Here is a 25,639-nt window from a genome sequence, read left to right as displayed (position 1 = left end):
AGTACAGTTTGAGTAATCAGTATTCTAATCCCATTGAATGTCATGGATTTAGAATTTGAATGTAGCTGGTACATGTTGTAGAGGCTTTTAAAAATTATTTGGATGTCTTGGCTTTAAAACAATCTGTGAAATTCATTTAAGGATAGTACTGGAGAGAAATGCAAATAAATATGTAAATAATTAATAGCGATGCTGGTTGATTTTTTCCCCAAGTCATAATTAGCTTTATCTTTCTTCTAAATGTGGTTGGATTTACCAGACTTTCTTAATACTTCTTACTTGGAAAATAATGACCGAATTTCTGTAGCAGCAAGAAATGTTCATATTTTTAAAATCAGAGTTATGATCTTAGGTACCTGCACATTTTAATTAAGACTTAACTAAACGGTGAGGGTATGATTCCATAATCACCTTGTAGCTCAAAGGTTGGGTATTGGAACAGTCTCTGTCTCTTGGCTAACATAGACTGGCAGAGCACACGCAAGACAGATCAGTATCAGTGTGTTCCCGTATTGGAGTTGCAGCTGTCTAGTTATCAGGAGGCAAGAAGTTCCACAGAAGATTGGTCAGGGAGTGTTTGATCATTTAATGAACAGAGATTAGACTGTGTCAATTTCCTCTGTGCATTACACATCAAATGAGTGAATAGTTCATGATGATGTTTACACAATATGAGCTTCATAAGCACAAGGTAAATACCATCTAGCACTACCTATATAGTTGTCAGGATTTCTTGCCATTTGTAGTTAAAGCCATGAAACTCAGGCGGTGGTTCACAATAACATGTTCAATGTGCAATATTTTGCCACCACCATGTTACCCAGTTGAAAGGTAAACACTTTTTTTAATTTCTCTGGTTCTCCCCTTACTCACAACAAAGAGCATCTGGTCTGCAATGTAGCCTTCTAAAGAGCTCTGAATATTTCTATAGTTGGTTGAAGAATCATTCTGATTTTGTTGTTACCACTGTCTTCTTAGAAAATATTGACTGACAAGTCAGAACTTATCTTGGAATTGTTATGGAAACTTGTAAATGAATGGCCAAAGTAATACTACTGCTTCTATTAAAATGTTTCTTTGCTTGATTTATGAATGTTAACAGAGACTCTATTATCAGTACCACTTTTTAGAGCAGCAATGGAGAATTCTTTTGCATATGGCAGAATTTTGTGCTATTTTGCACAACTTTGTTTATTACAAAGAGAGAATCTATAGATCCCACTTAAGCCAATACTGAAAGAGCAAGTGCAAGATGCTCAGTTATCTGGTTCTCCTTAATTCAGCTTAATTTAGTGGAGGCAGCGTTAGCAATGGTGCCGATGGCTAAAAAGTTCTGCTACAGACATTACTGAAATGTGGTCAGCCATTCTTCAGGAATAATGCCTGTTCACAAAATAGACTTTAGCATCTTTAACATTAATGTTTCACTTGAAGAGTAATTAACTTGTAGACTTCTCCACCACAAGATATGGTGGTAGTCACTAATTTTGTTGTCTTTAAAAATGCAACATTAAAATTTGTGGAAAATGTGACCAGCAATGACTATTGGCTATGATGACTAAATGGAATCTCCATTTTCAGAGGCTGTAATCCTGTGAATACCAGTGCTAGCACATAACAGAAGGAGTTTTGACTTTCAGCTGGTGGGTTTCCCAGAAATATATAGTTGGCCACATGTAACAAGATCCTAGACTGGAGGCACCATTAGTCTGATCCAGCTGGGTTTCTTTTAAGATCTTGACAATTGGCCTTGTACTGCTGGGAAAAGGTATTAAGAGCATTGTTTTCAACAGTGGTTCAGTAAAAGATTCAGCCTTGTATTTTAGAGGCTATGTCACAGTTTCTGTAGTTATTGATGAGCTGGTTATAAGATGATATAAGTTCTTCCCTGGTGTTTATCAATGTAGTGTTTAATTAACACCATATTTCCTTGTGGCTTTTCCGCTGTTCCTGGAAAGATAACTCAAGTGGAGCCACATTGTCATCTTTTACCTCTGGTTCCTTTGGAGCTTGCACTACACATAGCATGACTGCAGAGAAAGTCCACAGCTTCAAGCTATATTGCTTCTCTGGTGAAATATTGATGGTCTTCTGAGGTGGAGTGACTGTCTCCCCGCATGCTTCCTTCCCCATGTGTGCAGATTTAGTCTGCAGAAATCTAGGACAATGGGAATGATGGCACAAATGCAACAGCCTCTTTCCTCCACCTCCTCCTCCAACTTCACACAGAAGAGATGAGATCCAGTCACAAAGGTTCCCCTCCATGCACGTAATTAGTACCTTGTTATAACAGATTTATATTCTTATGCCTTAAAATGTATTAACGTCTTCCTTGGATAGTGGCACTGTTAATCATCTTTCTCTGAAAGACAAAAGTTAAAAGAAAGTTTTACTCCTATGATAGCATTAGATGTAAATATTGTGCACATTTGTAAGTAATTTTGTTCTGAATAATAGATGCATAATAACTGGTGTTAGATACAGTAGTAATCTTGTGAGCATTACATTTATAGATACATAGATGTTTCATTTTTCTTATTATTCTTATTTTTAGGCATTGTCAATCCAGTCTGCTCTGAAGTATGTCCAACTGAGCTCAATGGGACATACTCCCTAGTACACTTTAGTGCAATTCCATGCAGTTAGTGCAGTCTAAGCCAACTGAAATGAATGGGCTCAGACTGGAGCAACTCTCTTTATGGTTATACTGTTAAGATTGAAGCATGTATTACAGATTAACTTTTCCTGACACATTTCAAGCAGATAGAAGAAAGATACTGGGTTTATAGGCATATATGAGCAAAACATTTTTTGATCCATTTGGCTGAGATTGCTCTTTCAAAGAAAGTGTTTCTTCCTGCCAAACATTAGGCAGACTGGAGAAAAGAAAAATGTTCAGCTAGACGTTTGTGCATCAGAAATATTTGATGTATACACTCATTTCATTTAAGTCAAGGTTTTGGTATTAACATTTAAAGACCTTAATGGTCTGGGATCATTATATCTGCGAGACTGTCTCTCCCAATATGTTCCCCAGAGAGTATTGTTCTCTGATAATAATAACTTGCTAGTGATCCCTGGCCCAAAAACTATCCAGATAGAGCCAGAACCTTTTTGGCTTTAGCCTTGGCTTGGTGGAATGCCTTGCCAAATGAGACCAGGACCCTGAGGAACTTATCTCAACTTCTCAGGGCCTGCAAAACAGAGCTGTTATTCCAGACCTATAGTTAAGGGCAGCAACAACTGAAATAATTTGGGTGCTGTGTGGTTTCCGGGCTGTATGGCCGTATTCTTCGACAATACATTAACTTAAATAATCTTGCTTCCCACCCTCACCTTACCTTTTCCTTCTTTCCTTTTGTTTTCCCTCCACCCCCCCACTAGCATCTATATACCATGTTAAATTTTATTGGGGAGCGTTTTACTGGTTCTATACAAATATGTTGTTAGCCATTCTGAGCCTCATTTGGCAGGGAGAGTAGGATACAACTAATAAATAAATAAATTCTATAATTGTCTTCATCCTAGTTTAGTGAGATAGGCTTGGTTAATACCCTAAAAATTTGGTAAAATTCAGATTAGGATTTATTCGGGCATAAAATTATCTGTATGCCCGAATAAGACAAATAACTTATTCAGGTATACCCAAAACATTTGGGTCCATTTAGGAGGGCTTCTCAGCAGCGAAGGAAGGCTAAAAACAAAAAAAGTTTCCCTACTGCCAAGAATCCATCCATTGGGCAAACCCCCAGTGCCAGCATTCCAGTGGGAAAAGGCCAGAAGCTGAGTAAGGTTGGCTCTACCCCCAGCCTGCCCCCAGAATGCCCCCAGCTATGCCAGTGCAGCTTCTTGTGCCAGCAGGCCTGGGGATGAGCTTCTGGGTTGGGTGTTGTGGAGCTGCTCAGTGTCCAGCTGCCTGGGTAAGTTGCCCTTCCACATTTGTTACTTGTGCCAGTGGAGTCGGCACCCACAGTGGAGAATGGCTGACTTGCTACACAGGAAGATCCCCTCCCCTGGGATGGCACTGCCTGGCTGTAGCTTCTTTTTTAACCTGTCCTCGGGAATGTGTGTTCCAACAAAGGATTCAGGTGGGTAGCCATATTGTGCTAAAACAGCAAAAAAAATGTACTTGAAAGCTTAAACAGCAAAAAAAATGTGCTTGAAAGCTTAAACCAATGTACTCGAAAGCTTAAAAATGTACTTGAAAGCTTAAATCATTGGTCTTAAAAGTGACCCTGGACTCAAACTTTTTTCTGATGCTTCAGGCCAGCACTGCGAGACACTCACATTTGTGTAATATCTGGCCCTCATAACAAATGATTCATCACAATTTGTCTCTTCCTTACACATATTCACTCTACTAATTCAGACTGTGTGGAAAATGCTAACCTATATTTCTACAACCACAGAGCATACTGTATTACAACCTTTATATTACATCAGGAAGGGAAGTGATGGAAGGTGTAAATTAATCAATGTTTATACAATACATAATTAATTCATAATGAGTTAGTAGGGTATTGTGACTTGAATTCAGCTCAAAGCTTCATTTTGTTTTATTTTATTTTCTTACACATTCATAAATGAATGGACTACCTAGTATAAATAAACTTTTTGCAATGACAAATATGGGAATGCAAGTAAATACAAAACTAAACAAAACTGGGAAACCCTGCAGTATCCAGCACAGAAAAATAATAGCAAAAATATTCTCTTGAATAAAATTTCTCACTAGGCTTGGAGTTTTGGGTACAACAAATACTGGATTTGGCCCAAATCTGGGCAAATTCAGGCATATTCGGGCCAAAATTGGCCAAATATGTCCTGCCCAAATATCAATGAATCCAAATGCAAGGTATTTGAGCTTTTTTGGTATTTTTTTATTTTTTTCATGTTTTGGCCTGCAGGGGGCACATTTGTAAAGCTAGCAGCACCTCCTGGGATCCATGCAAGCCAGCTTCTGCCCTCCATAGTCCCAGGAAGAGCAAGAGCCGGCAGGCAGGGATGTGGGGGCAGGACTCCGCAGTGGGCAGTGGCAGCAACCCACCCTCCCGGTTTCCCCGTAGGCTGGCTTCTGCCCTCCCCAGGCCTCTGCCAGCTGCCTCCACCAGCCACAGAGCTCCACCCCACACAAACATACCTGCAGACTGACTCCTGCTCTCCCCAGGGCCTGGGGAGGGCAGAAGCTGGCCTGCAAGGAGCTCGGGAGTGTGGGATGCAACAACTTCAGAGCTCTGCCCCCCTTTCCTGTGTCCCTGCAGACCAGCTGGGGAGAGCAGGAGTAGCGGGTGGGGCTCCATGAAGGTGGTTCCCCACCCTTCCGGACTCCCTGCAGGCCAGCTTCTGCCCTCCCCCAGAGCCCAGCTTCCCTTCTGGCTCCTGTAAGTGGGACATGCAGAGCTGAGCAGGCCATGAGCAGGGAGCCGGCGGGGGGGAGGGGGGCTCAGGAAGTCTGTCATGCCCCTGGGCGCCATTTTGGCCCAGTATACCACTTCAAACAAGTACACACATATGTGCCATCAAGTCACAATTGACTTGATGGGCTTTAAAGGCAAGTGACAAGCAGAGTTGGTTTGCTTTTGTCTTTCTCTGTGGAGTCTTCCTTGGAGAATTCCCGTCCTAATACTGACCATGCTTAAATTCCAATACCTGATAATATTAGGCTGTACCATGCTATCTTCCCTCTCGATCAAATGAGCAGGCAATCCAAATTGGTTTGTATTGAGAGACCACACCAAAAAAAATCTGTATTTGGGAAATGTAATATGATATGTTTCTCCATGCATCTAAAAGAACACTGACTAATTTTGAGAAAAATTGGCTGACAAACTGATCATCTGCTATTAGGCAATTTGGGCTGCTTCTTAGGACAGCCTATTCAGACAGCATAATTGTGATTATGTTTGGTACTTGTCCTTCTACACTGTGTTCACTTAAATGCCATAAGCCCAATTACTGTCAAGTTGTGAGACACAGAGGAGATGGTCCCAGCACTCTGATAGCGAAGGAGGAGGCCACCCCTAATGAAAGCTGGCTTGTAGTAATACATTGATATTCCAGCCCAGTATATTTAAATAAATGAAATGAAATTATGCATCTTTTCCAGTGGATGTGTAAAACACCATGTGTAGAAGTATTCAGGAGGACAGAAATATGCAACATATTTCTGTGTGCCTCTCCAGGTCACCCAAGGGCAAGTGCATGGGAAGACAAGGCAACAATAAAGGAACAGGTCTGCACATCTCTTTTGTGTAGCTTTTTATCATTATCAATTCTATCAGGAATGAATCCATGGTAAACATATGGTGTCACAGGTCTAACTAGCTCAGCATGTTTCATTAAGTCCATGAACCAAATGCTTTCACTGTGTTTCAGACCCTCTGCTTTTGTCATTGGCAAAAAAAAAATGTAATGGAAACTGAAGAGTCCTTCAAATAGTCTGTTGGCAAAGTAAATCCAATTACAGCCATTTTTATGAATTCATGAGTTAGAGTTCTCTTGTATTCAGATAAAGAAGTACTTTACAGTATGCCACTACACATGTTTATTTGGTTCTATTTTAAAGCCATAGGCTAGCATTTAGTTGAGAATGGAGAGAAGTAAATTGGGGTAAACAAGTGTTGAATGATGTCACCTTGAGAAAATGACTTCTGTTCTTCATGCAGACTAGAAGAAGGCAGGATAGCTATGGTACTAAAACAAGTTGCTGGATGATGGGATACCTATTTGTGGACATTGGTGATTTTAGGACCCCTGTACGAAACCAATATCTTGCAAAATTCTGCACTGAGTCCATGCTTTTAATGGAAACCCTGAAAGGGAATCCAAGGGCCTTTTTACATTATGAAGAATGTACTTTTAAAAGATCTGGAAAGGGCAGCAACCATTTTGGTCTGCATCTGTATCTCATGCATCTTAATATCTAAATCCAATCTTTTAGCTGTACGTATCAGACAGAGTAGATCATTGTGATTTTCATGATCATGGTGATTCAAAAGCATAATTACCGCAATATATACAGGGAAAAAATGTGCATGTAACCAGGCTTCTTCACTTGTACTTTAGCTGGATGAAGACTCATCCATGCAAACTGCTGTACATAAGGTTGTATGCTGGGACGGTGCATGGATAGCCCAAGAGAAGAGTGGTGATAGCACAAATATTAGGAATGGGAAACAGGCAGTCAGATAAAGTCTCTGCCTCTTTCCTTCCTCCCCCATATCACTGATCATTTGGCCAGAGATTCATGTACACATGCATACTTCTGGATTAGGCATTATTACTTAGTATGGTCTCAAATATTATTGGTCTTTAAGGTGGACTAAAGTCTAGGCCTCAAAGCTGCAATTTCATAAAAAAAATCCAGTAACAAATACTAAGCACATAAGAGTTATACCAGTACATCTGATAGTTGAAGCACATAGATGAGTTAGGTCAAGTTCTAATTCCAATGTTTTTTTCCCCTTTTTCATTTGGCATGAGTTATGATAGAACTGCCAATGCAACAATGCTGACATATGCAGTTTCTGCAAGGTAACCTCATCGATTGGCTCAGGATACCAATGCAGTTCTACAACCATGATATCCTGTTACAGAAGCCTTAATGTCCATTCCTAAAATATATCTGTCAAAGCAGCAGTTTATGGGTTTGGAGTGTAAAATAGCTGGAGGCTAAGGCAGATACTGTAAGTAAAATCAGAAATCCAGATATATCCAGATTTTGATGAGAAGCTTCTCACCTCCAAATTTAGGGGATTTAGATTATGGATTTTGGTTGAGATCCACCTGAAGTTTTAATTTGAACAAAATAAGGCAAACTGTACTTTCTGGGTTACCCTGTTCATCTTTATCTCCAGAGCTTTATCTATTTGAATGATCTTTCAAGAAATAATTTCAAGCACGATTTCAAAAACAGAATCCAGAACTATTTAACTGATGTTTTTAAAGAACACAACAGCCTCAGCTTTCTGCATAGAAGGTTTTGAATTTTGTACCTTCTTATCTATTTTCAGACTTCATTTGCCTAATTGCTACTCTGAGACATGCAGAGATTTCCCCTGCAGCAATCAGCAGCTCTGCTGACTGCAGGGACCCTACCTGGCACACAATTTAGTGCATCAGCATTCTATATAGAAATGAATGAAAAATCAATGTCAGGGCAGCTGCAGTGGTAGCACATACAACTCTAGCCTACTTTGGGAATGATTTTCAACATTTTACTGTAGACTAAAATGGTAAGAGTATTTGAAACAAAGTATGCCTTTGCTGGTCAGCCTGAATTATCCTAAGATAAGATGAAGACATTATATCCATTTTGCTAAATTAACAAAGTACATAAAAAGCCCAAAAATATATTAAGTTGTATTGTTAAATACAGATTCCAACGCAACTATATCTGAGACATACCGGTATGTGATTGTTTTATCGATAGCAACAGAATAAATTCAGAGTATTTTTTTAACAAAATGTACTTACTGTTTAAAAATCATAATTATTCCTAATTAGCGGATTTGGTGGTGGAGGAAGGGGTTGTTGCATGTTTTAGCTTTTTTAAATTCTTTCAATGGGCAGTTAACTCTATGATAAAAAGGATCCATCTTCACAAGTTAAAAAAAAAGTCACCAGCCTGCAGTAACTTTTCAAGCAGAGTGGGTTAATTTTTTAGAGTGGAATGAGAGAATGATGGGACTGTAACAACTTGTATAGTGCAACCCTGTTAAGGTTTCCACAATTCACACATTTCTTTATATGTGGTACCCTGACAGTGAAGAAGATTCTTGGATTAAACGATGAGGAGTCTACTTTTTCTGGTGCTGATTTCTTTCTGCTGGGTTGACCATCATGCTGCCAACTTCACTCCGGAGCCTGACAGAATTATTCACATCCGTGGTAAGTAAACGAATTACAGCAGCAGAATTATGATGTTGTACTGGTATTATAAGATTTGCTGCATTTTAAAATAAAATTATCCAGCCCGTTTTATTATTATGTTACATGAGTGCAGTTTGGAAATTCTGAACTGCAATTACACAGAGTAAAACCCTGCAGTGATTTCTAAGATTAAAACAGTATTTGCTGAAATAAAAGCAACACATACTGAAAACAGTAAACAGCCTATTGACTGATACTTTACTATGGTTTGCATTACTGCAGAGTAAACAGAACTGAAAATAAACCATACAGAAAAAACATACATGTTATAGAATACCTACATGGCAGCAACTGATTAATAAATAGAATAAAGCATGTAATTCCTTTAATATAAAAATAAGCTTACCTTACTGAAGTGATGTGTTTCCCCATAGCTTCTATTCATAAAATATAGTATATTGTCCCTCGGTATAATCCTCTGTGTCCTTTTGATTCCTAAAGCTTATGGCTGTTAGGAGGCTTTTGGGCTGCAGTGCAGTGCAGTGCAGCTGTTTCTCAGCACAGCTTGAGCAGTTGAGGGTCACCCCGGCATGGAGCTAGCCAAAACATTTATTTATGCAAAAGTGACAGGCAAGTGAATAGTGTTAATTCTAAATAGCATAGCTTATTGGTATATCTAAACTTTGCAAATTCAGGGCATTTCTTCATTGGTGTTTGTATTTTTGTGGAGTATTTCATGCTACCATTTGATACCAAGAAGTGTTTCGTGTTGCTAGCAGGACTAAAAAATTCCAAGCGCCAGACTCAAGGTCAAAAGAAGAAACTGCACAGAATTATGTCAGTGGTACTAAAAGGGAAAGCTGTCTAACTGGTTAAGAGTCATCGCAAACACAGGGTGTTAATTCATGTATTTCTATGAATTAGCTCTTGCACTTTAGTTACCATTTGCTCCTTTTTGTGGACACAGGGGATAGAAGGGTGACTTTCTGAATATTTCACATACAACAGAACTTCTAAAATGTCCTATTTGATTGCTTTTCAAGTTTCTCACTGAAAATCTTCCTCCTAAGGCATAATATTCTTGGATTTTTTTAAAAAAATGACTTGAAGGACCATAAAAAATAAGGTTTTATAAAGGGGCTAGGGATTTTGAGATGTGCTTATAGCTCTGCTGTTACCTAATCAATGATGAATGATGATTTGTGATTTTTAAAACTCTTATCCAGAAATAAATGAAGCGAAGTAGCGACTACTTATGATGACATTCCATCTCCAGATGTAGAAACTTGGGACTTTAATTTTACACCTTAAAAACTTCTTTTATATATTTTTATTTTGTACTATTTTTATATTTGAGGGTTTAGAGATCCCCCAGTTTTCTATTCCTCAATGAGGGCAGTTCTTGAACTTCATGGTGCCACTTGGCATTCACTTATGCTTGAGAAGATGCTTGAAGAAATGGTGGTGTAAGTACTGGGTTGGGCAATTCTTGGAGGTTTTGGAGCCAGAGAAGGGAGGGGTGCTCAGCAGGGATATAATGCCATAAAAAGTCTACCCTCTGAAGCTTCAATTTTTTCTAGGGGAACTGCTCAGTAATCTGGACATCAGTTGTAAGCCCAAGTAATGGCACTTGTTCCAGTAGGGTTTTTTAAAAATTATTGTTCCATTTTGTGCAAACCCCTGTGTAGTTGCCTTCCTTCCTTCTCCATTTTTAAAGGGATTTTTTTGAAAAATCTATTTGTCATATTGAACTGGCAATATAACCTTGAGACATATATACAAGCTAGCATGGTCAATTGGATTAGCTTTGTCAAGTTCATATAGACACAGGCCAGCATGATTGTATGGATCAGCTGTGTCAGTTTCACATAGAACCTGTGATCTTAATGTTCAAGCAGAGATGCAAGTTAGCATGGTCAATTGGATCTCTATGGTCTCTCTATCTCCACAGAGCAATTATAATGGGTTGCAGTTGGGATAAAGTAACCTGTTTTCCTGTTTCCTGAAAAGAATGCTAGCAGAAATCATTGCTGCAGTAACTATCCTGTATTACTGCAGATCAATTTGGCTGAAAAATGTAGTCCTTTGTGAGTGTGGGCAACATGTTTCTGTTTTTTCAGGTAATACCTGCTCTAATAGAGGGATTTTTTTTTTGCTTCCATTTTGGATTGGTAATTCTCTGTACTAGAAATAGAGGCTGAGACATTTTTGAATTGTCACTTCAAAATGAAATAATTTTAAAAAACTGCAGTAAGAAAAAAAGAAGAGTTTGGATTTATACTCTGCTTTTCTCAACCAGAAAGAATCTCAAAGTGGCTTACAATTGTCTTCCCTTCCTCTCCCCACAACAAGCACCTTGTGAGGTATGCAGGGCTGAGACAGTTCTGAAAGAAATATGATTAGCCCAAGGTCACCCAGCAGGCTTCATGTGGAAGAGTGGCAGAAACAAACCTGATTCACCAGGTTAGAGTCCACTGCGGATGTGGAGGAGTAGGGCATCAAACCCAGTTCTCCAGATTAGAATCCACCATTCTTGACCTCTACATATGTAGAGCTAGGTTGTGAGGTTTTGCAGTCTTCATATAGAAGAAGTGGTTGCCATCTGTGTTTATTTTTTTTAAAGTATTATGGGGCTAGGATTATTGATGTTCTGTTAATTAATGATATTGGCATGTTATTGTACACTAGTTATTGATATCCATTGGTATTTAGCTATGTATATGTCATGATTGTTGTTATTTTGCTGATACTGTTACATTATATGCTAATGGGTCATGTTATTGATAAATTTTGTGTGATGGTATATTTTGTAATGTACAATACTGACTTTGTAATGTACGATATTGTGACTTGTTATTTTGTTGACTTTATTGCCCATGTCTATGAATTTTTCTTGTATATTGTGATGCTTATTGATGTTTGCTAGTATTGATTTTTCTGATATTGATATTGTTACTTATACTATTGTTGTGTGCCGCCCTGAGCCCTTTGGGGGAGGGCAGGATATAAATTGAATAAACTAAACTAAATTACACCACACTGGCTAGAATGCCTGTACAAAAGAACAAATAGTGGGAGGGATTGTTCTTTTGTATCAGGGATGACATCAGGTCAGCATCAGGAATAATACATTTTCAGCACTAGTGTGTGAAAAAAATGCAACTGAAGAGGTAAGGGGGGAAAGCCCCAAAATGATGAGGACAATGGACGTGTGCAGAATAATTTCACATAAAACATTTCCAAGACACAAAGTTTGATCACTGGGAAAATCTGTGGTAAACTGTGCATGCAAAAAGACCAAGGAACAACAAAAAAAGTCCCTTCCCCATGCTGTGCAAGATGCAAAATAACATCACCTGCCACAACCACCCATTACAATGCCACTCACCAACATGCATTTTCATAATCAGGTAAGTAGCATTCCTCAGGTCTATTTTTGGTTGAGATAATCCCTGGCAGGGAGACTTAAAAGCTCACATGCCACAGTTCCAATTTGATTCATGCCCTCATATGCCTGGTAAAGTACAGAACCCACTCCGCACAGGCCAACAAACATGGGTTTCAAATGGTTAAAAAAATAGTTTTGGGAGGCACTTCACACAGATCCTGCTCCTAAAATGAGACTGCCCCATGTTATTTTCCCCAAACCAGTTTTTTTGAGAATTGCGCTATTCGCAAGCCTTTTAAAAAATCCTGGGTTGCAGCCGCTTGCAAGCAAACGGCCGGGCAGTAGGCACTTTATTTGCCTCCCTTTTCCTTTTTTGAAATTTTGTGGCTTATATCTGCATAGCCACGCAGGTGCAGATGGTTGTATCATGAGACGTCAGCATGGCTGTGGAGGTTCATTTGTGCCTCTTGTGTAACTACGCATCAGTGGGAAGTAAATTTTTTAAAAGATGTGTCTCTGTGCGAAGGTGCAACAGCAACCCTCATTGTTTCTGTGGGCCTGCACAGATGCATGCGAATAATGAAAAACAGGTTACTTTATCCTGACTGCAACCTGTTATACATTTGCTGTGCCGAGTGGGCCATAGTTAGACCCTATTTTGAATTATGTGACTCAAACTTGGGACTTGTAGTGTATTTCACCATAAGATTTCTTGTGTTTGGGATCAGAGAACAAAGTTTCCAGAAAATACATACACAGAATCTATCTTTTAAATAAATTAATGTTAAAAAGGAGATCTTGTTGCACTTTCGCAAATCAACACAGATCTCTCACCCCTCCTTAAACTCCACGCTCCCCAGGCCTCCCTCCAAACCTCCAGGAATTTCCCAATCTAGAGTTGGCAGCCCTGTATTGTAGTATTAGTAGTATGCATTTTCCTTCTTCCCTATTATGTATGGTGTTGAACTTACTGATAACGATCTGTATCTTGAGCTAATGTGAGATTGCTTATCGGGGGCCCATCTGGCCCTAATCCTTACAATAATAATGGGGATAACATTATTATTATTTTTCTTTATGACAGTCTGGGGATGGCAGCATAGAATTTTGGCACATAGTTCTTTTTCTCATGTTCTCATGATAGAAATGAAATGAGCAAAGTGAAGGAGCCAAATTTTTCAAATGCCTCTTTTTTTGCCTGTCCAGCTAATATGAAGATTTTATTTCCTTCAAAAAAAGCGCCAAGTACACATAGAACAAAATTATGACAGTTTCAACAAAAGGATAACTGACTTCATCCTAGTATATCTATTGGTTAAGGACCACACATTCTCTATTCACCATTGCTGAAATAATTAGGAACAAAGAGGGAAGGGAAATCTCAAAGGCAGAGACTGGTTTGACGCTGAGTGCAAATATTTGAATCAACAGATTCGGATCACATACAATAGATTTAGGGCCTCCAAGGCCAAATTCCCGCCTCCTGAATTGTTTCGTCTCAAACAGACTCTATGCAACCACATCAAAATAAAACGTCAAGAGTCAATAAGGCGCAACTGGGAGCAACTACTATATGCCACCCTATCCAATAACACAAAACAATTCTGGCAATTAACAAATAGGGGCATGTGTCAAAATCTCCCAATAGCTGCCGACATCACTCCTTCATTATGGCAGAAACACTACTCTGGAATTTTTTACTCCGACCAAGAGATTGACCGAAGCTCTAGCATGAGCCCAGCCGAGGATTTGCCTGAATGGGCCCCAGTTAACAGGCGAGAGGTTATTGAATTAATTCACCAACTAAAGTCTGGGAAAGCAGCTGGCCCTGATATCATTGTAGCAGAGATGTTAAAAACTGACCCAGACTGGTGGGCTCCAGTGCTTGCCTCATTATTTACATATATCAACAAATCTTTAATGATTCCCAAGGACTGGTTAAAGGCGATCATTGTACCCCTCTATAAAAAAGGAGACCCCCAGTGTCCCTCTAATTATAGGCCGATCAGCCTTTTATCTATCGTAGGCAAATTGTATGCTAACTATCTACTGAAAAAATTAAAGAGCTGGACAGACAAACATCAGCTACTCGGCCCAGAACAAATCGGGTTTCGGGCAGGTAACTCTATTCTAGATCACTGTCTAATTCTCCAACATCTTGCAAGCAAATACGTAGGCACAAGAAAAAGCAAGCTTTATGCTGCTTTTCTGGATTTGAAGGGTGCCTTTGATTCGGTAGATAGGGAACTTTTATGGCATAAATTAAAAACCCTAAACATGGAACAGAGACTTTTAGCTCTAATTAAAGCGTTCCACACGAATACAACTTGCCAAATAAGAACTTCAAGAGATGGCACGTTAACAGAATCAATTATGGTTAACAAAGGGGTTAAACAAGGTTGCCCACTGGCACCCAGTCTATTTTGCCTATTTCTCAATGACTTCCCTGCAACCTTAACTAAAATTGATGGCCATCCGCCACGCTTAGGTTCGCTGCATATATCCACCCTGCTTTATGCAGACGACGCTGTTCTCTTGTCATATTCCCAAGTAGGCTTAAAACGCCTACTAAACTGCAGTGCAGAATACTGTCATGTAAATAAGCTGACGCTTAACTATGACAAGTCCAAAGTCATGATCTTTGCAAAATCTAGGTGTAAATGTAGCTGGAAAGTGAACAACCATGTCCTAGAGCAAGTAAGTCAGTTTAGATATCTAGGGCTCCTATTCAGTTACAACCTATCTTGGGTCCCTCACAGCAAACAAGCAGAGAACAAAGCTAGGGTGAATGCTGCAGCGATTCTCCGATTTTTCTACTCTAAAGGACACCAATTTGTCCCCGCTGCACTGAAAATCTTCAATGCAAAGATAATCCCTCAACTATTATATGGAGCCCCAATATGGTTCCCCGAAATTAAATCACCTTATGAGTCAGTACAGGGATACTTTTTGCGAAGAATTTTAGGGTCACCAAGGTGTGTCCCATATGACACCCTATGCAGAGAAACTGGACAAAATAGTATGGAACTGATGGCATGGACAAGAGTACTTAAGTACTGGACCCAAATTCATTTTGAGCCCAGACCCAATAGTTTTATACATCAACTCTTATCAGAATCTACATCTGTGAAATGGTTGGCTGACATAGATAAGAAACTTAACAACATGGGCTTAACAGCTGACCAGTTCCAAACTATGTCTGCCATCAGAATTCATAATGAAATTAAATCTGTTTTAGTTGAACGAGAGAAACTGAGAATGTTGCAGGAGGGGGGAAAAAGCTGCTCCCCACAGGCCTTGGGAATTGTCCGATCAGATTACTGTGCGAACTATCTGTACATTCTGTGCAACCCCAAACAACGCAGAGTGTACACTTTGGCTCGTTTTAATGCTCTACCTAACGCTATGACTCTTGGCAGGTATAATAACACTCCATATGAGAACAGGTTATGTCAATGTAACATGGCCGTTGTTGAGACGGTTCAACATGTACTATTGGAGTGTCCAATATACGAGTCTATACGCTCCATGTACATCTGTCCATTGGTAGAGAGCTCAAACGCTGTCAGGTTACCATCTGTGATGAACTTTCTACTCAATGGGTCCTGTGATCTTGTATGTGAGAATGTTGCAAGTTTTTTGAGGCACTATTTGGTCAGGCGCAATCATTGTCTACATAGTAGTAATGGTTAATCAATTCATATGTGTGTGGTTTACAAGGCGTGGTAGTGAACGTTTAACATTGTTTTAATGTATTTAATGTATTTAATGTTTTAATGCATTTTAATGTTTTAATGTCTCAGTTAGTAGATAAATGCCTCTTTTCTACTTTTCTACTAACTCTGTAGTTTATAATGCCAATAAAGGCTTTGGAATTGGAATTGGATAATTAGGTGTGCTTTCTAGTTTAATGCATACACTTATTTTGTCATGAAACTGCTTCTCCTGTAACGTCAACATTTGTGATTTACATCATCATCCAGCACAGTGTAGTGGTTAAGAATTCCCCACTCTTCCACCTGAATGGCAGAGGCTTATCTGGTGAACCTTAGGCTAGTCACAGTTCTTCGGAACTCTCTCAGCCCCACCTGTCTCACAAGGTGTCTGTTGTGGGGGGGGGGGGGGAATTAGGACTAATAAAAGGAAACATTTCTTCATGCAACACGTGATTGTTGTTTGGAATATGCTGCCACAAGAGGTGGTGATGGCCACTAGCCTTTAAAAGGGGCTTGGACAGATTTATAGAGGAGAAGTTGATCTGTGGCTACCAATCTTGATCTTCCGTGATCTGAGATTGCAAATGCCTTAGCAGACTAGGTCCTCAGGAGCAGTAGCAACAGAAAGCCATTGCTTTCACATCCTGCATGTGAGCTCCCAAAGGTGGGCCACTGTGAGGAGAAGAGTGCTGGACTAGATGGACTCTGATCTGATCCAGCAATCTCTTTCTTATTTTTTTATGTTCTTATTTGGGGGGGGGGGGGGGGCAGTTCATGGTATCTATAACTTGCATGATTTTAACATGTGTGGTTAATAGTCTCATATAATTCTCAGTCTAAGGAGCCAGAATTTGTGAGGAAGAACAGAGAGAGGACATACAATCTTGATGCTCAGTTTAAATTCTTAATCCCCTACTTAATTGCTTATTTTCAATGGTGCTTAAGAACATTTTCATTATGTTGAATGTAGCTACTAGCTTTTCAAGCAATTGAGAACACAGCAACTATATGACAACCACAACAGAGATTACTTAATTTGGGAAGCTGGTGATCTTACCCATTTGAAGAATGGAATGGTCAGAAGGCTGTGCCAATGAATAGAAATGCCACAGCACAGCATAACTGAAAATGGCAGTCCTACAGATGTGCAGGTATTAGACCATGAACTTTATAGGTGATAACTGGTACTCTGAATTGCACTTGGATACTAATTGGTCGCTTGTACAGAATGAGTATAATATACAAATGCTGTCTAGTTACTAATAGTAATTGAGCTGTAGCAGTCTATACCAGTTGGAGATTCTGAGTTGTTTTCAAGGATGAACTCTTGTAAAGTACCTTTTTAAACATATTACTTTTTGCGTGCAGATGTGTGGAGACTCGTTCCATTAATAACACCACAACATATTAGTTGGAAAAGTAATCAGCCGCAGCCCAAATTTATTTGACCTATAATAATAACCTTGAAGCTGGGCGAGCATAACAGAGCACATCCTGACCCCTAGGCAGCAAGCCACTGAACCTGGTTATAGGGCAGCCCCAGCTGATCCCATGGGCCCTTTGGACAGCACCGCTGTCCGGCACATCCCCCAAGGGAACTGGAACAGGAAGTTACTAGGTGCCACATGGACGCAAACCCACTTTGTGACACCCCTTCCTGCCAGGCAGCGAGCTCTCGGTGCGACCCCAAGGCTTTGCTTACAAGAGCTCTATCGCCACCACGGACCTCATAAAGAGGCCCCCAAGTGGGAAGGTCTGGCATGCAAGCTACTGCCTTCCCAAATAGGATGTGCTCTTATGCCCAACCACCCAGTGAACTGCGACAAAGCATAACATTGAAGAAACAATACAATAAACCTTATAATAGGGAGGGATTACCAGCCGATTTCCAGCCGCTGGCCTCGAAAGAGGCCGATCTCTGCTGGCACAGCTTTTTATAGGCTGGCTGGCCCCTGTCACGTGCCGGTTCCCAGCCACATGACCGCCTGCTCGGCCAGCAGAGGGAGGAGGCACGGCATCCCCAGGCTGAAGCTTGGGACGCGATTTATCATTTGTTTACAATACCATCAGAAAGAATAGTAGAAATAGCATTTAGGTAGCTATCTGTAATATTTGCAGTTTTTAACGTAATATGCCAGAAAAAAACGCAAAAGTTCTGAAACATTTGCAATACTGAATTTCCTGAAGTGGATTCTGCCACTAACCTACCACTCCACTGAGCAAAGTGTACTTTATTTAAAATATTTCTACCCCACATTTCTCTTTGGCCCACATTCACATCTTTCAATCTTTCTTCCACTGGACAAAAAGCCAAAACGTTTATGATGGCTCTTTAGACTGCAGGCAGGCTAGTTGGAAAATGGTTGTATCCACTGCACTGCACTGTATGTGTGTGTGTGTGTGTAGATATATATATTAAAAATATACATATTAATATATATATATATATACATATATACATACATATGTGTGTGTGTGTATGTATATGTATATGTGTATGTGTATATATGTGTATATATGTATATGTATATTTTTTTTGAAAAAATCTTGCTTTCCTACATTGTCCCTGTTTGATATACAAAGGCCTCTCCAGCTGGCGATAAAACAATTAAAATAATAAAAAGTCCAGATTCAACAGACAACTTTATCAATTAATAAACTTCCCTGTGCTTTCACAGCAGGGGCGGGGTGAGGGGAAACTGAACCCAGGGCATGTGCATGCCCTGTGCCCTTGCCATGCCCCGGCCACGCCCCACCCTGCCCCATGGGCACTACGCCACTGCTTCACAGCATAACTCCCCATGATCCTTACAGCCCATTCCAGAGCCTGCAGTGACAGGATACAGCCTTTCTTTGGCACCACCCCACCACCTCCAAGAGGACTTCTTGGTGGCCAGAGAGACAAAAAACTAAAAAAGTCTCACCACCAGAAAGCCAAATATTGAGTAGAAGCTGACTTCACCCCTGGCCATGCCTTTGGAAATGCCCCCACTATGCTGGTGAAGGCGATGGGGTGCAGGCACTCTGCGCCATGTCTGCCCACCATGGAAGGCTGCAGTGGCTGCCCTGCAGCAGATTTGTCTCTCCACTGGGGTAAATGTTCTGGAGAGGACAAATCTGCTGATGCAGCCCTGCATCACCTCCATCAGCAGATTCCGTCCACCCAGGATTAATCTCCCACTAAAGACCCATTGATATATTGGTATATTTGATTTATATACCATGTGAATAGTACACCCTTGCATTAGTTATGGACATAGGTTCATGTAGAAGTCTTCTTGTGAAATCATTTTAAAGAGCTAGGGATGATTTTTTTAATGATTATCTATTTTATATACCATATATGTCTTTTCATGAGAGCCAGCATTGCATAGTGATTAAAGTGTTGAACTGGGAAATGCTGATTCAAATCCTCAGTCTGCATAGAAACTTGCTTTGTGACCTTGGGCCAGTCACACACACTCAGCTTCAACTCTGGCAACTATTTGAATGGAAGATATCCAAGAAATGCCAGGGGTGTGGCACCAAGGCAGGCAATGGCAAACCACCAGTGAAATGGCCTTTGCTTTGAAAGCTCCAGGGGGTCACCATAAGTCAGTTGTTGCTTGACTTCAGAAATATGTCAGCTTCATATGTTAAAATAAGTTTGATGCTATACTGCATTCCACAAAGAATTTAACTTTTCAAAATCCTTGTAACTTCTTGTAGTAAAATGTCAGTAGAAGGTGAGCCTGAAGGTGCCTGTTACTTGCCTGTTACTTGATCTCAAAGTATCATTAACTCAACTAGTTTTCAAAAAGAGGAAGATTCATGTATAATCTTTTGTTTGCCATGTATAATTTTTGCCATGTGTTTTCTTCTGAAAGCTGTGAGATTATGTGCTGAATTTTAGCAGTTGCTCTGATATTCACTACAATAATTTGAATGCTATGAAATGTGGCTATCATTTAAAAACTGATTCTGATTTTCACAATGCATTCTGCTGCTCTTCTCCTTCATTTCCATCCCATATCCTGCCTGTCTCTATTGTTTCCTCTTGTCTGCACAACTCTAATTTCTGTCTGTCCATAATTTAATACAGAGCACTATTTAAATGTCTACCAGATTTATATTTTTTTCAATTCATTCTATGACAAAAATATTCATTATTAATATCACATGGAGTCAGTTTCTAGATAGTTCATGAAAGATCCACATGCATAAATTTTCTCCTTTTTTAAAAGTTCTCCTTGATAGATTCCAGTAATAAGATATCTATTCCTATTGTATGGGTATTTTGTGATTTATTATTATGCTTTGTGTTCTTCAGTATCTGTAATGATAAAAGACAGCTGTGTCTGCAACCCAGTCTAAACATGTTAAAATTATGTGTGAGAAAAGTTATCAGAAACATAATAGACAAGAAAGCTGTTTGCCATTCAGCTGTAGGAATTCCATGGATTTCCCAAGAGAAGGGTGTGATACAAAATGTTTATGACTCAGAGAAACTATACATATCTCAAGACTTTTAAAAACAACTCACCAAGCTGATTCTCTTGAAAATGTTGACATGCCTAAGAGTCACCAGATGTGAAAGCTGCTATAAGGCAAAAACTGATAATCAGAAAGTTTGAAACAGAAGGAAGGATACAGTATTTACGCAAATACAAGACTGGTTTTCTTTGCCAGATATTCCATAGAAAGAAAGAAAGAAAGAAAGAAAGAAAGAAAGAAAGAAAGAAAGAAAGAAAGAAAGAAAGAAAGAAAGAAAGAAAGAAAGAAAGAAAGAAAGAAAGAAAGAAAGAAAGAAAGAGTGGGAGTTTGAATAGAATTCTAAGAATGGTAGTTGAAGAGTTCTTGCAGTTGAGAACTGTCAGTTGCCTGAGAGAGGAGTTAACAGCTGGAGCTTGAAGACAGGGGTGTGATCTGCAAGCTGTCTGGTGGAGGATTCTCCTCTAAAATTCAATTGGGGTTTGGATCAGGAAGAATCCATAATCAGTTAACTAGGGAAATAGCTTTAAGTTTAATAGAATGATCTCTAAAACAGGAAATTGCTCTGGTGAAAGGAGATGTCTCAGGCTAATTTAAAGGAGAAACTAGAAAAGTATGTTAATGTTCCTTACTCCCCCAACTAAAGAACCACCCTGTAAAAGCTTAAGTTTAAGGGGAAAAACAGTGCTTGCCAAGAGAAATCACTCTCAGTAGAAAATAAAAGTTTAAACATTTGTATGTGAACTACACTGATACATTTGGAATTACAGTATATTGCTTGAATGAATATAACTACCTCAAGTTCTTCAAATTTGTTATTTTGTTACAAACCACTTCCCAGTTATGAAGCTTTGCTAACCTGACTTTTACATCTCCCCATATGAGATAAATAAATCCATTTTAAGGTGTACTTTAAAAAGCCTCTCAAATGCCATGTATTTCTGAACTTCCATAGAAAAAAAGGATTCTGTCATCATTGCCCAATACATCCCCCAGAGGGCATTCCAGTCTATGAATAACAACTTAGTGGAGATCCCTGACCCAAAATACATCTGGCTGGCCTCAACTAGGGCCAGGGCATTTCCTACCCTGGCCCCAAGCTGGCGAAATGCTCTGTTCATGAAGACCCAGGCCCTGCGGGATCTGATGCAGTTCCATAGGACTTGTAAGATGGAGCTGTTCCACCAGGCATATAGATGAGGCAGCAATGAGTTAATATCATTAAATTGGCCTCCCTCATCTCCCCCACCCCCTGCATCACTCCCTTTCCCTCATCTTTTTTCTCCTGCAGTTGGTTTAATTTTGTGGTAAAAAAAAGGACTACATGTCATCAGATGGTTGGTTTTCCCATGCTTTTAATTGATTTCAGACTGTATTGAAATGTGTCGGAAGCCGTCCTGAGCCCATGAGGGGGAGGGTAGCATAGAATTATAATAAAATGAATCAATACAATAGTGACAACGCTATCATAATAAGTTATAAATATCAACAGAGATAGTGAGGGTTGGTGTGTATGAGAACAATTTTTAAAAAAAATTAAAACGAAGAATTCTGTCATAGGGGACTACTACCAAAAAGGTATGTGTATGGGCAGTTTCTGATCTTACCCATTTGCAGGGGTGGTACATTCATCCAGAAGGCCCTGCTCAGATGAGTGAAGTTGTCATGGCAGAGCATAAGGGGATAGGTGGGCCTGCAAATATGAGAGTACGGGACCATGAAGGGCTTTGTATGTTGGAGTCAATACAGTTAATTTAGTTTGGTAACTGACCAGCTAATGGAGTGGCTGCAGAATGGGAGTAATTTGCATGCCCCACCTGGTTCCCGATAATAAACAAATTGTGGCATTCTGCACCAACTAGATTCTCTGAGTTGACTTAATTAGTAAAAAACAAAAAAGGCAAGAAATGAGAAATTGTTAGTCCTTAAGGTGTCACAGCACTCCTTATTCCATTTTACTGTAACCCATGAATATAGCTATCTTTTTGGAATGTTTTATACTAATCTATTTTTTTCCTTCCCTGATGTTCAGAAAGTGAACCAAACTTTTTTGTGGAAACAGAAAAAACTAAAATCATCTCACAACGAGGTGGCAATGTTACACTGCCATGCAAATTTTACGGTGACCAAGCATCTGACTCAGCATCCCATAAAATTCGGATCAAGTGGACCAAACTCACCTCAAATGTCCGCAAAGTAGTGCCTGTCTACGTTGAAATGGGACATCACAAAAAGAGCTATGGAAATTACCAGGGAAGAGTCTTCTTGAGGAAAAGTACAGCAAATGATGCCTCACTTGTGATTAATAATATAATACTGGAGGATTATGGGAAATACAAATGTGAGGTGATTGAAGGATTGGAAGATGACTCAGCTGTTGTCTTTCTAGATTTACAAGGTAAGCAACTCTGGCAATACAGAAACATGATGATGATGATGATGATGATGATGATGATGATGATGATGATGATGATGATGATGATGATGATGATGATGATGATGATGATGATGATGATGATGGGAAATAGTTTTTCTATTGCATGTAATTCTTCACAGTTTTATCACATAGTAATTCACAGGAACATTGTTGCAGGTTTTCTAAATTGTTCATCCTATAGAAGCTTAACCAAAATTGAATCTTTCCACCTTTGTTAGCTGGTTTATTTTAATTAGAGTTTTATAGATTATTCCATCAAATTGATTTAAAGTAGTTTATTGGCTATGATTATCACATCAAGGCTACAATGAAGTAATTTCTCAGGTGCCACAATTTTTTTTGTCTTACTGCTTCCTCTGATTAATGTGACTGTAGTTCTGTTTTGTTTTTCCTCCTGGATTAGGCTAGCTTTGAATTGCTTTCCAATTTTTTTTTTCTTTAGCATTGAGGAGAAATGATGGCGAATTGTTATGTTTTAGCCTGGAATTATGACTTCCCTTTAAGCAAGTAGAAACGACAAGAAAACTAAAGGTAGCTGCAAGTTGTTTTTAAGAGCACGGTTATGGAACATTTTCTTTTTCATTTCTGTAGATGCATATGAATAGTGGTGCAGAGTGGTAAGCTGCAATGCTGCAGTCAAAGCTCTGCCCACAACCCAAGTTTGATAGTTAGCCAGCTCAAGATTGACTCAGCCTTCTGTCCTACCAAGGTCAGTAAAATGTAGCTGACTGGGGAAGGCAATGGCAAACCACCCTGTAAAACATAGTCTGCCTAGTAAATATCATGATGTTATAGCATCCCATAGGTTAATAATGATCCAGTGCTTGCACAAGGGGCTGTGTTTACCTTTAGATGCATATGAATCTTTTGAGCTACTGCTTTGGGGTTTCAGGGTGCAGCCTTGAAATAGTTGACCTTGTTTCTCCAGGACCGAGGACTGCAGGTAACATATTGGGAGGAGCCATTCCAGTGGGATCCACTTGTTTAGGGAGTGCCACAGGGGGGCTATCCTCTCCCCAGTGTTGTTTAACATCTATATTCTTGTCCGGGGCTTTGGGCTGGGTTGTCATCATATGCTGATGATACCCAGCTTTTTCAGTTGTTGGAGGGCCATCCGACAACCATCCAAAATGTTCTGACATGGTGTCTGGAGACTATGGTTGGATTGTTGAAAAAGAGTAGACTGAATCCATCAAAGATGGAGGTTCTGGGTTTGGGGGGGGGTGTCAGTGGAAGGTTTCTAACTGCCACAGTTTGACAGTATGGCACTTCAACTGCCCTCATCTGTTAAAAACCTGGGTGTGACTCTGGAGTTTTCCTTGTCCATGAAGGCCCAGGTCACAGCATGGTGGGAGTGGCCTTTTTCCACTTTCAATAAGCCAGGCAATTGACCCCCTACCTATCCCACAGACCTAGCCACAGTGATTCATGCAACCGTCAACTCCAGGTTGGATTACTGAACTCACTCTATGTGAACTTGCCCTTGAGATTGATCCAGAAGTTAAAGCTAGCCCAGAATGCAGCAGTGGGACTTCTCACCAGAACAGCTATGATGGAGCACCTAACACCTGTGCTATGCTGGCTGCACTGGTTGCCAGTTGAATTCCGAATCATGTTCAAGATTTTTGTTTTGACTTTTAAGGCTTTGAGCAGTCTAGGGCTCTTGTATCTTTGGAATTGCATTTCCCCATATTGCCCATTTAGGACACTTTGGTTCTCTGACAGTAATCTTCTGGTGGTACCCTGTTTCCCCGAATATAAGGCTTCCCCGGAAAATAAGACATAGTAGAGGTTTTGCTGAAGTGCGAAATATAAGGCATCCCCCAAAAGTAAGACGAAGGAAAGTTTTTGTTTGGGTTTTTTGGAAATATCTGTCATCTGACACCAGGGCCCTATGGGACCTTAAACAGTTCTGTGGACCTGCGAAACAGAGATATTCCACCATGCCTTTGGTTTAGGCCACCTGTTGTCCACTATTCCAACTTTCTGCCCTCTCAACTACCAACTACTACCAATTACCATCAACTATCACCTTGCTTATTAGGCTGAACTGTGTACCTCTTCCTGTTGTCCTACTCTTGGACAACATAGAGGAATGGTTGAGTGAAGAGACATATATTATGGGTTACTGTAAGATGCTGCTATTATTAGTCACCATCAATATTTTAAATGCTTAAATGTATAATGTCAATTTATTGTATTTGTTTTAAAATATATTATTTATCTTTTATATCTTTGTAAGCTGTCCTGAGCCTGAGCCTGATTGGGAATGGGTGGGATATAAATTTAATAAAATAAATAAATATCTTCAACTTTCCTTATTATCTTCTCTGCTTCCCATTCAACCAACCTATTTACATTTTATCTGCCTCCATCTTCAACTATATTTATTATTTATTTACTTTATGTATATCCTATTTTTCTTCATAATGAGGATCCAAAGCAACTTACATAATTTTTCTCTCTTCCATTTTATCCTTGCAACAACCCGGTGAGGTAAGTTAGGCTCCAGGCATGTAACAAGAGGGAAACAAGGGGTCACAAATCCCAGGTGCCACTTGGGGTCACATGGGGGCACATTTGGCCACCCACCCTCTACCTCCCTCCTAAAAGCCAGAAAGGTGGCCAGAACATTGCTCTAGTGTTCAGCATGCATGCGAGTGGGCAGGCAGGTGAGGGAGGGAGGGAGGGAGAGACTCCCTGTCCTTTCACTCCGTACTGGGCTTCTGGGTTATGTGTCCTGACCGGCTACTACAG

The 25,639-nt window shown here is 39.8% G+C and overlaps 1 protein-coding gene and 1 long non-coding RNA gene across 5 annotated transcripts in view; one reads left to right on the top strand and one right to left on the bottom strand.

Annotated features, from left to right (window-relative positions):
* HAPLN1 (hyaluronan and proteoglycan link protein 1) overlaps positions 1-25,639 on the top strand; it is an 83,327-nt gene that overhangs the window by 34,049 nt on the left and 23,639 nt on the right. The window contains exons 1-3 of one of the 4 annotated variants that reach the window (XM_048503230.1): positions 8,162-8,234; positions 8,766-8,889; positions 22,478-22,843. In XM_048503230.1, coding sequence (XP_048359187.1) covers positions 8,790-8,889; positions 22,478-22,843 — 466 coding nt within the window. In that variant the 5' untranslated portion in view covers positions 8,162-8,234; positions 8,766-8,789. Of the gene's footprint in view, positions 1-8,161; positions 8,235-8,385; positions 8,409-8,765; positions 8,890-9,404; positions 9,502-22,477; positions 22,844-25,639 lie in introns of those variants that run through there. The other 3 variants (XM_048503231.1, XM_048503229.1, XM_048503232.1) reach the window with 3 other exon arrangements.
* LOC125436332 lies at positions 572-9,550 on the bottom strand. Its single transcript, XR_007245051.1, has 2 exons — positions 9,278-9,550; positions 572-2,362 (listed from the first exon to the last, which is right to left on the bottom strand). It is a non-coding gene; the product is annotated as an uncharacterized LOC125436332 (long non-coding RNA).

The sequence above is a fragment of the Sphaerodactylus townsendi genome, linkage group LG07 (genome assembly GCF_021028975.2).
Source record: "Sphaerodactylus townsendi isolate TG3544 linkage group LG07, MPM_Stown_v2.3, whole genome shotgun sequence".
Taxonomy (NCBI): domain Eukaryota; kingdom Metazoa; phylum Chordata; class Lepidosauria; order Squamata; family Sphaerodactylidae; genus Sphaerodactylus; species Sphaerodactylus townsendi.
The sequence above is the reverse complement of the archived record's forward strand: the minus strand, read 5'-3'. Positions and strand labels throughout refer to the sequence as shown.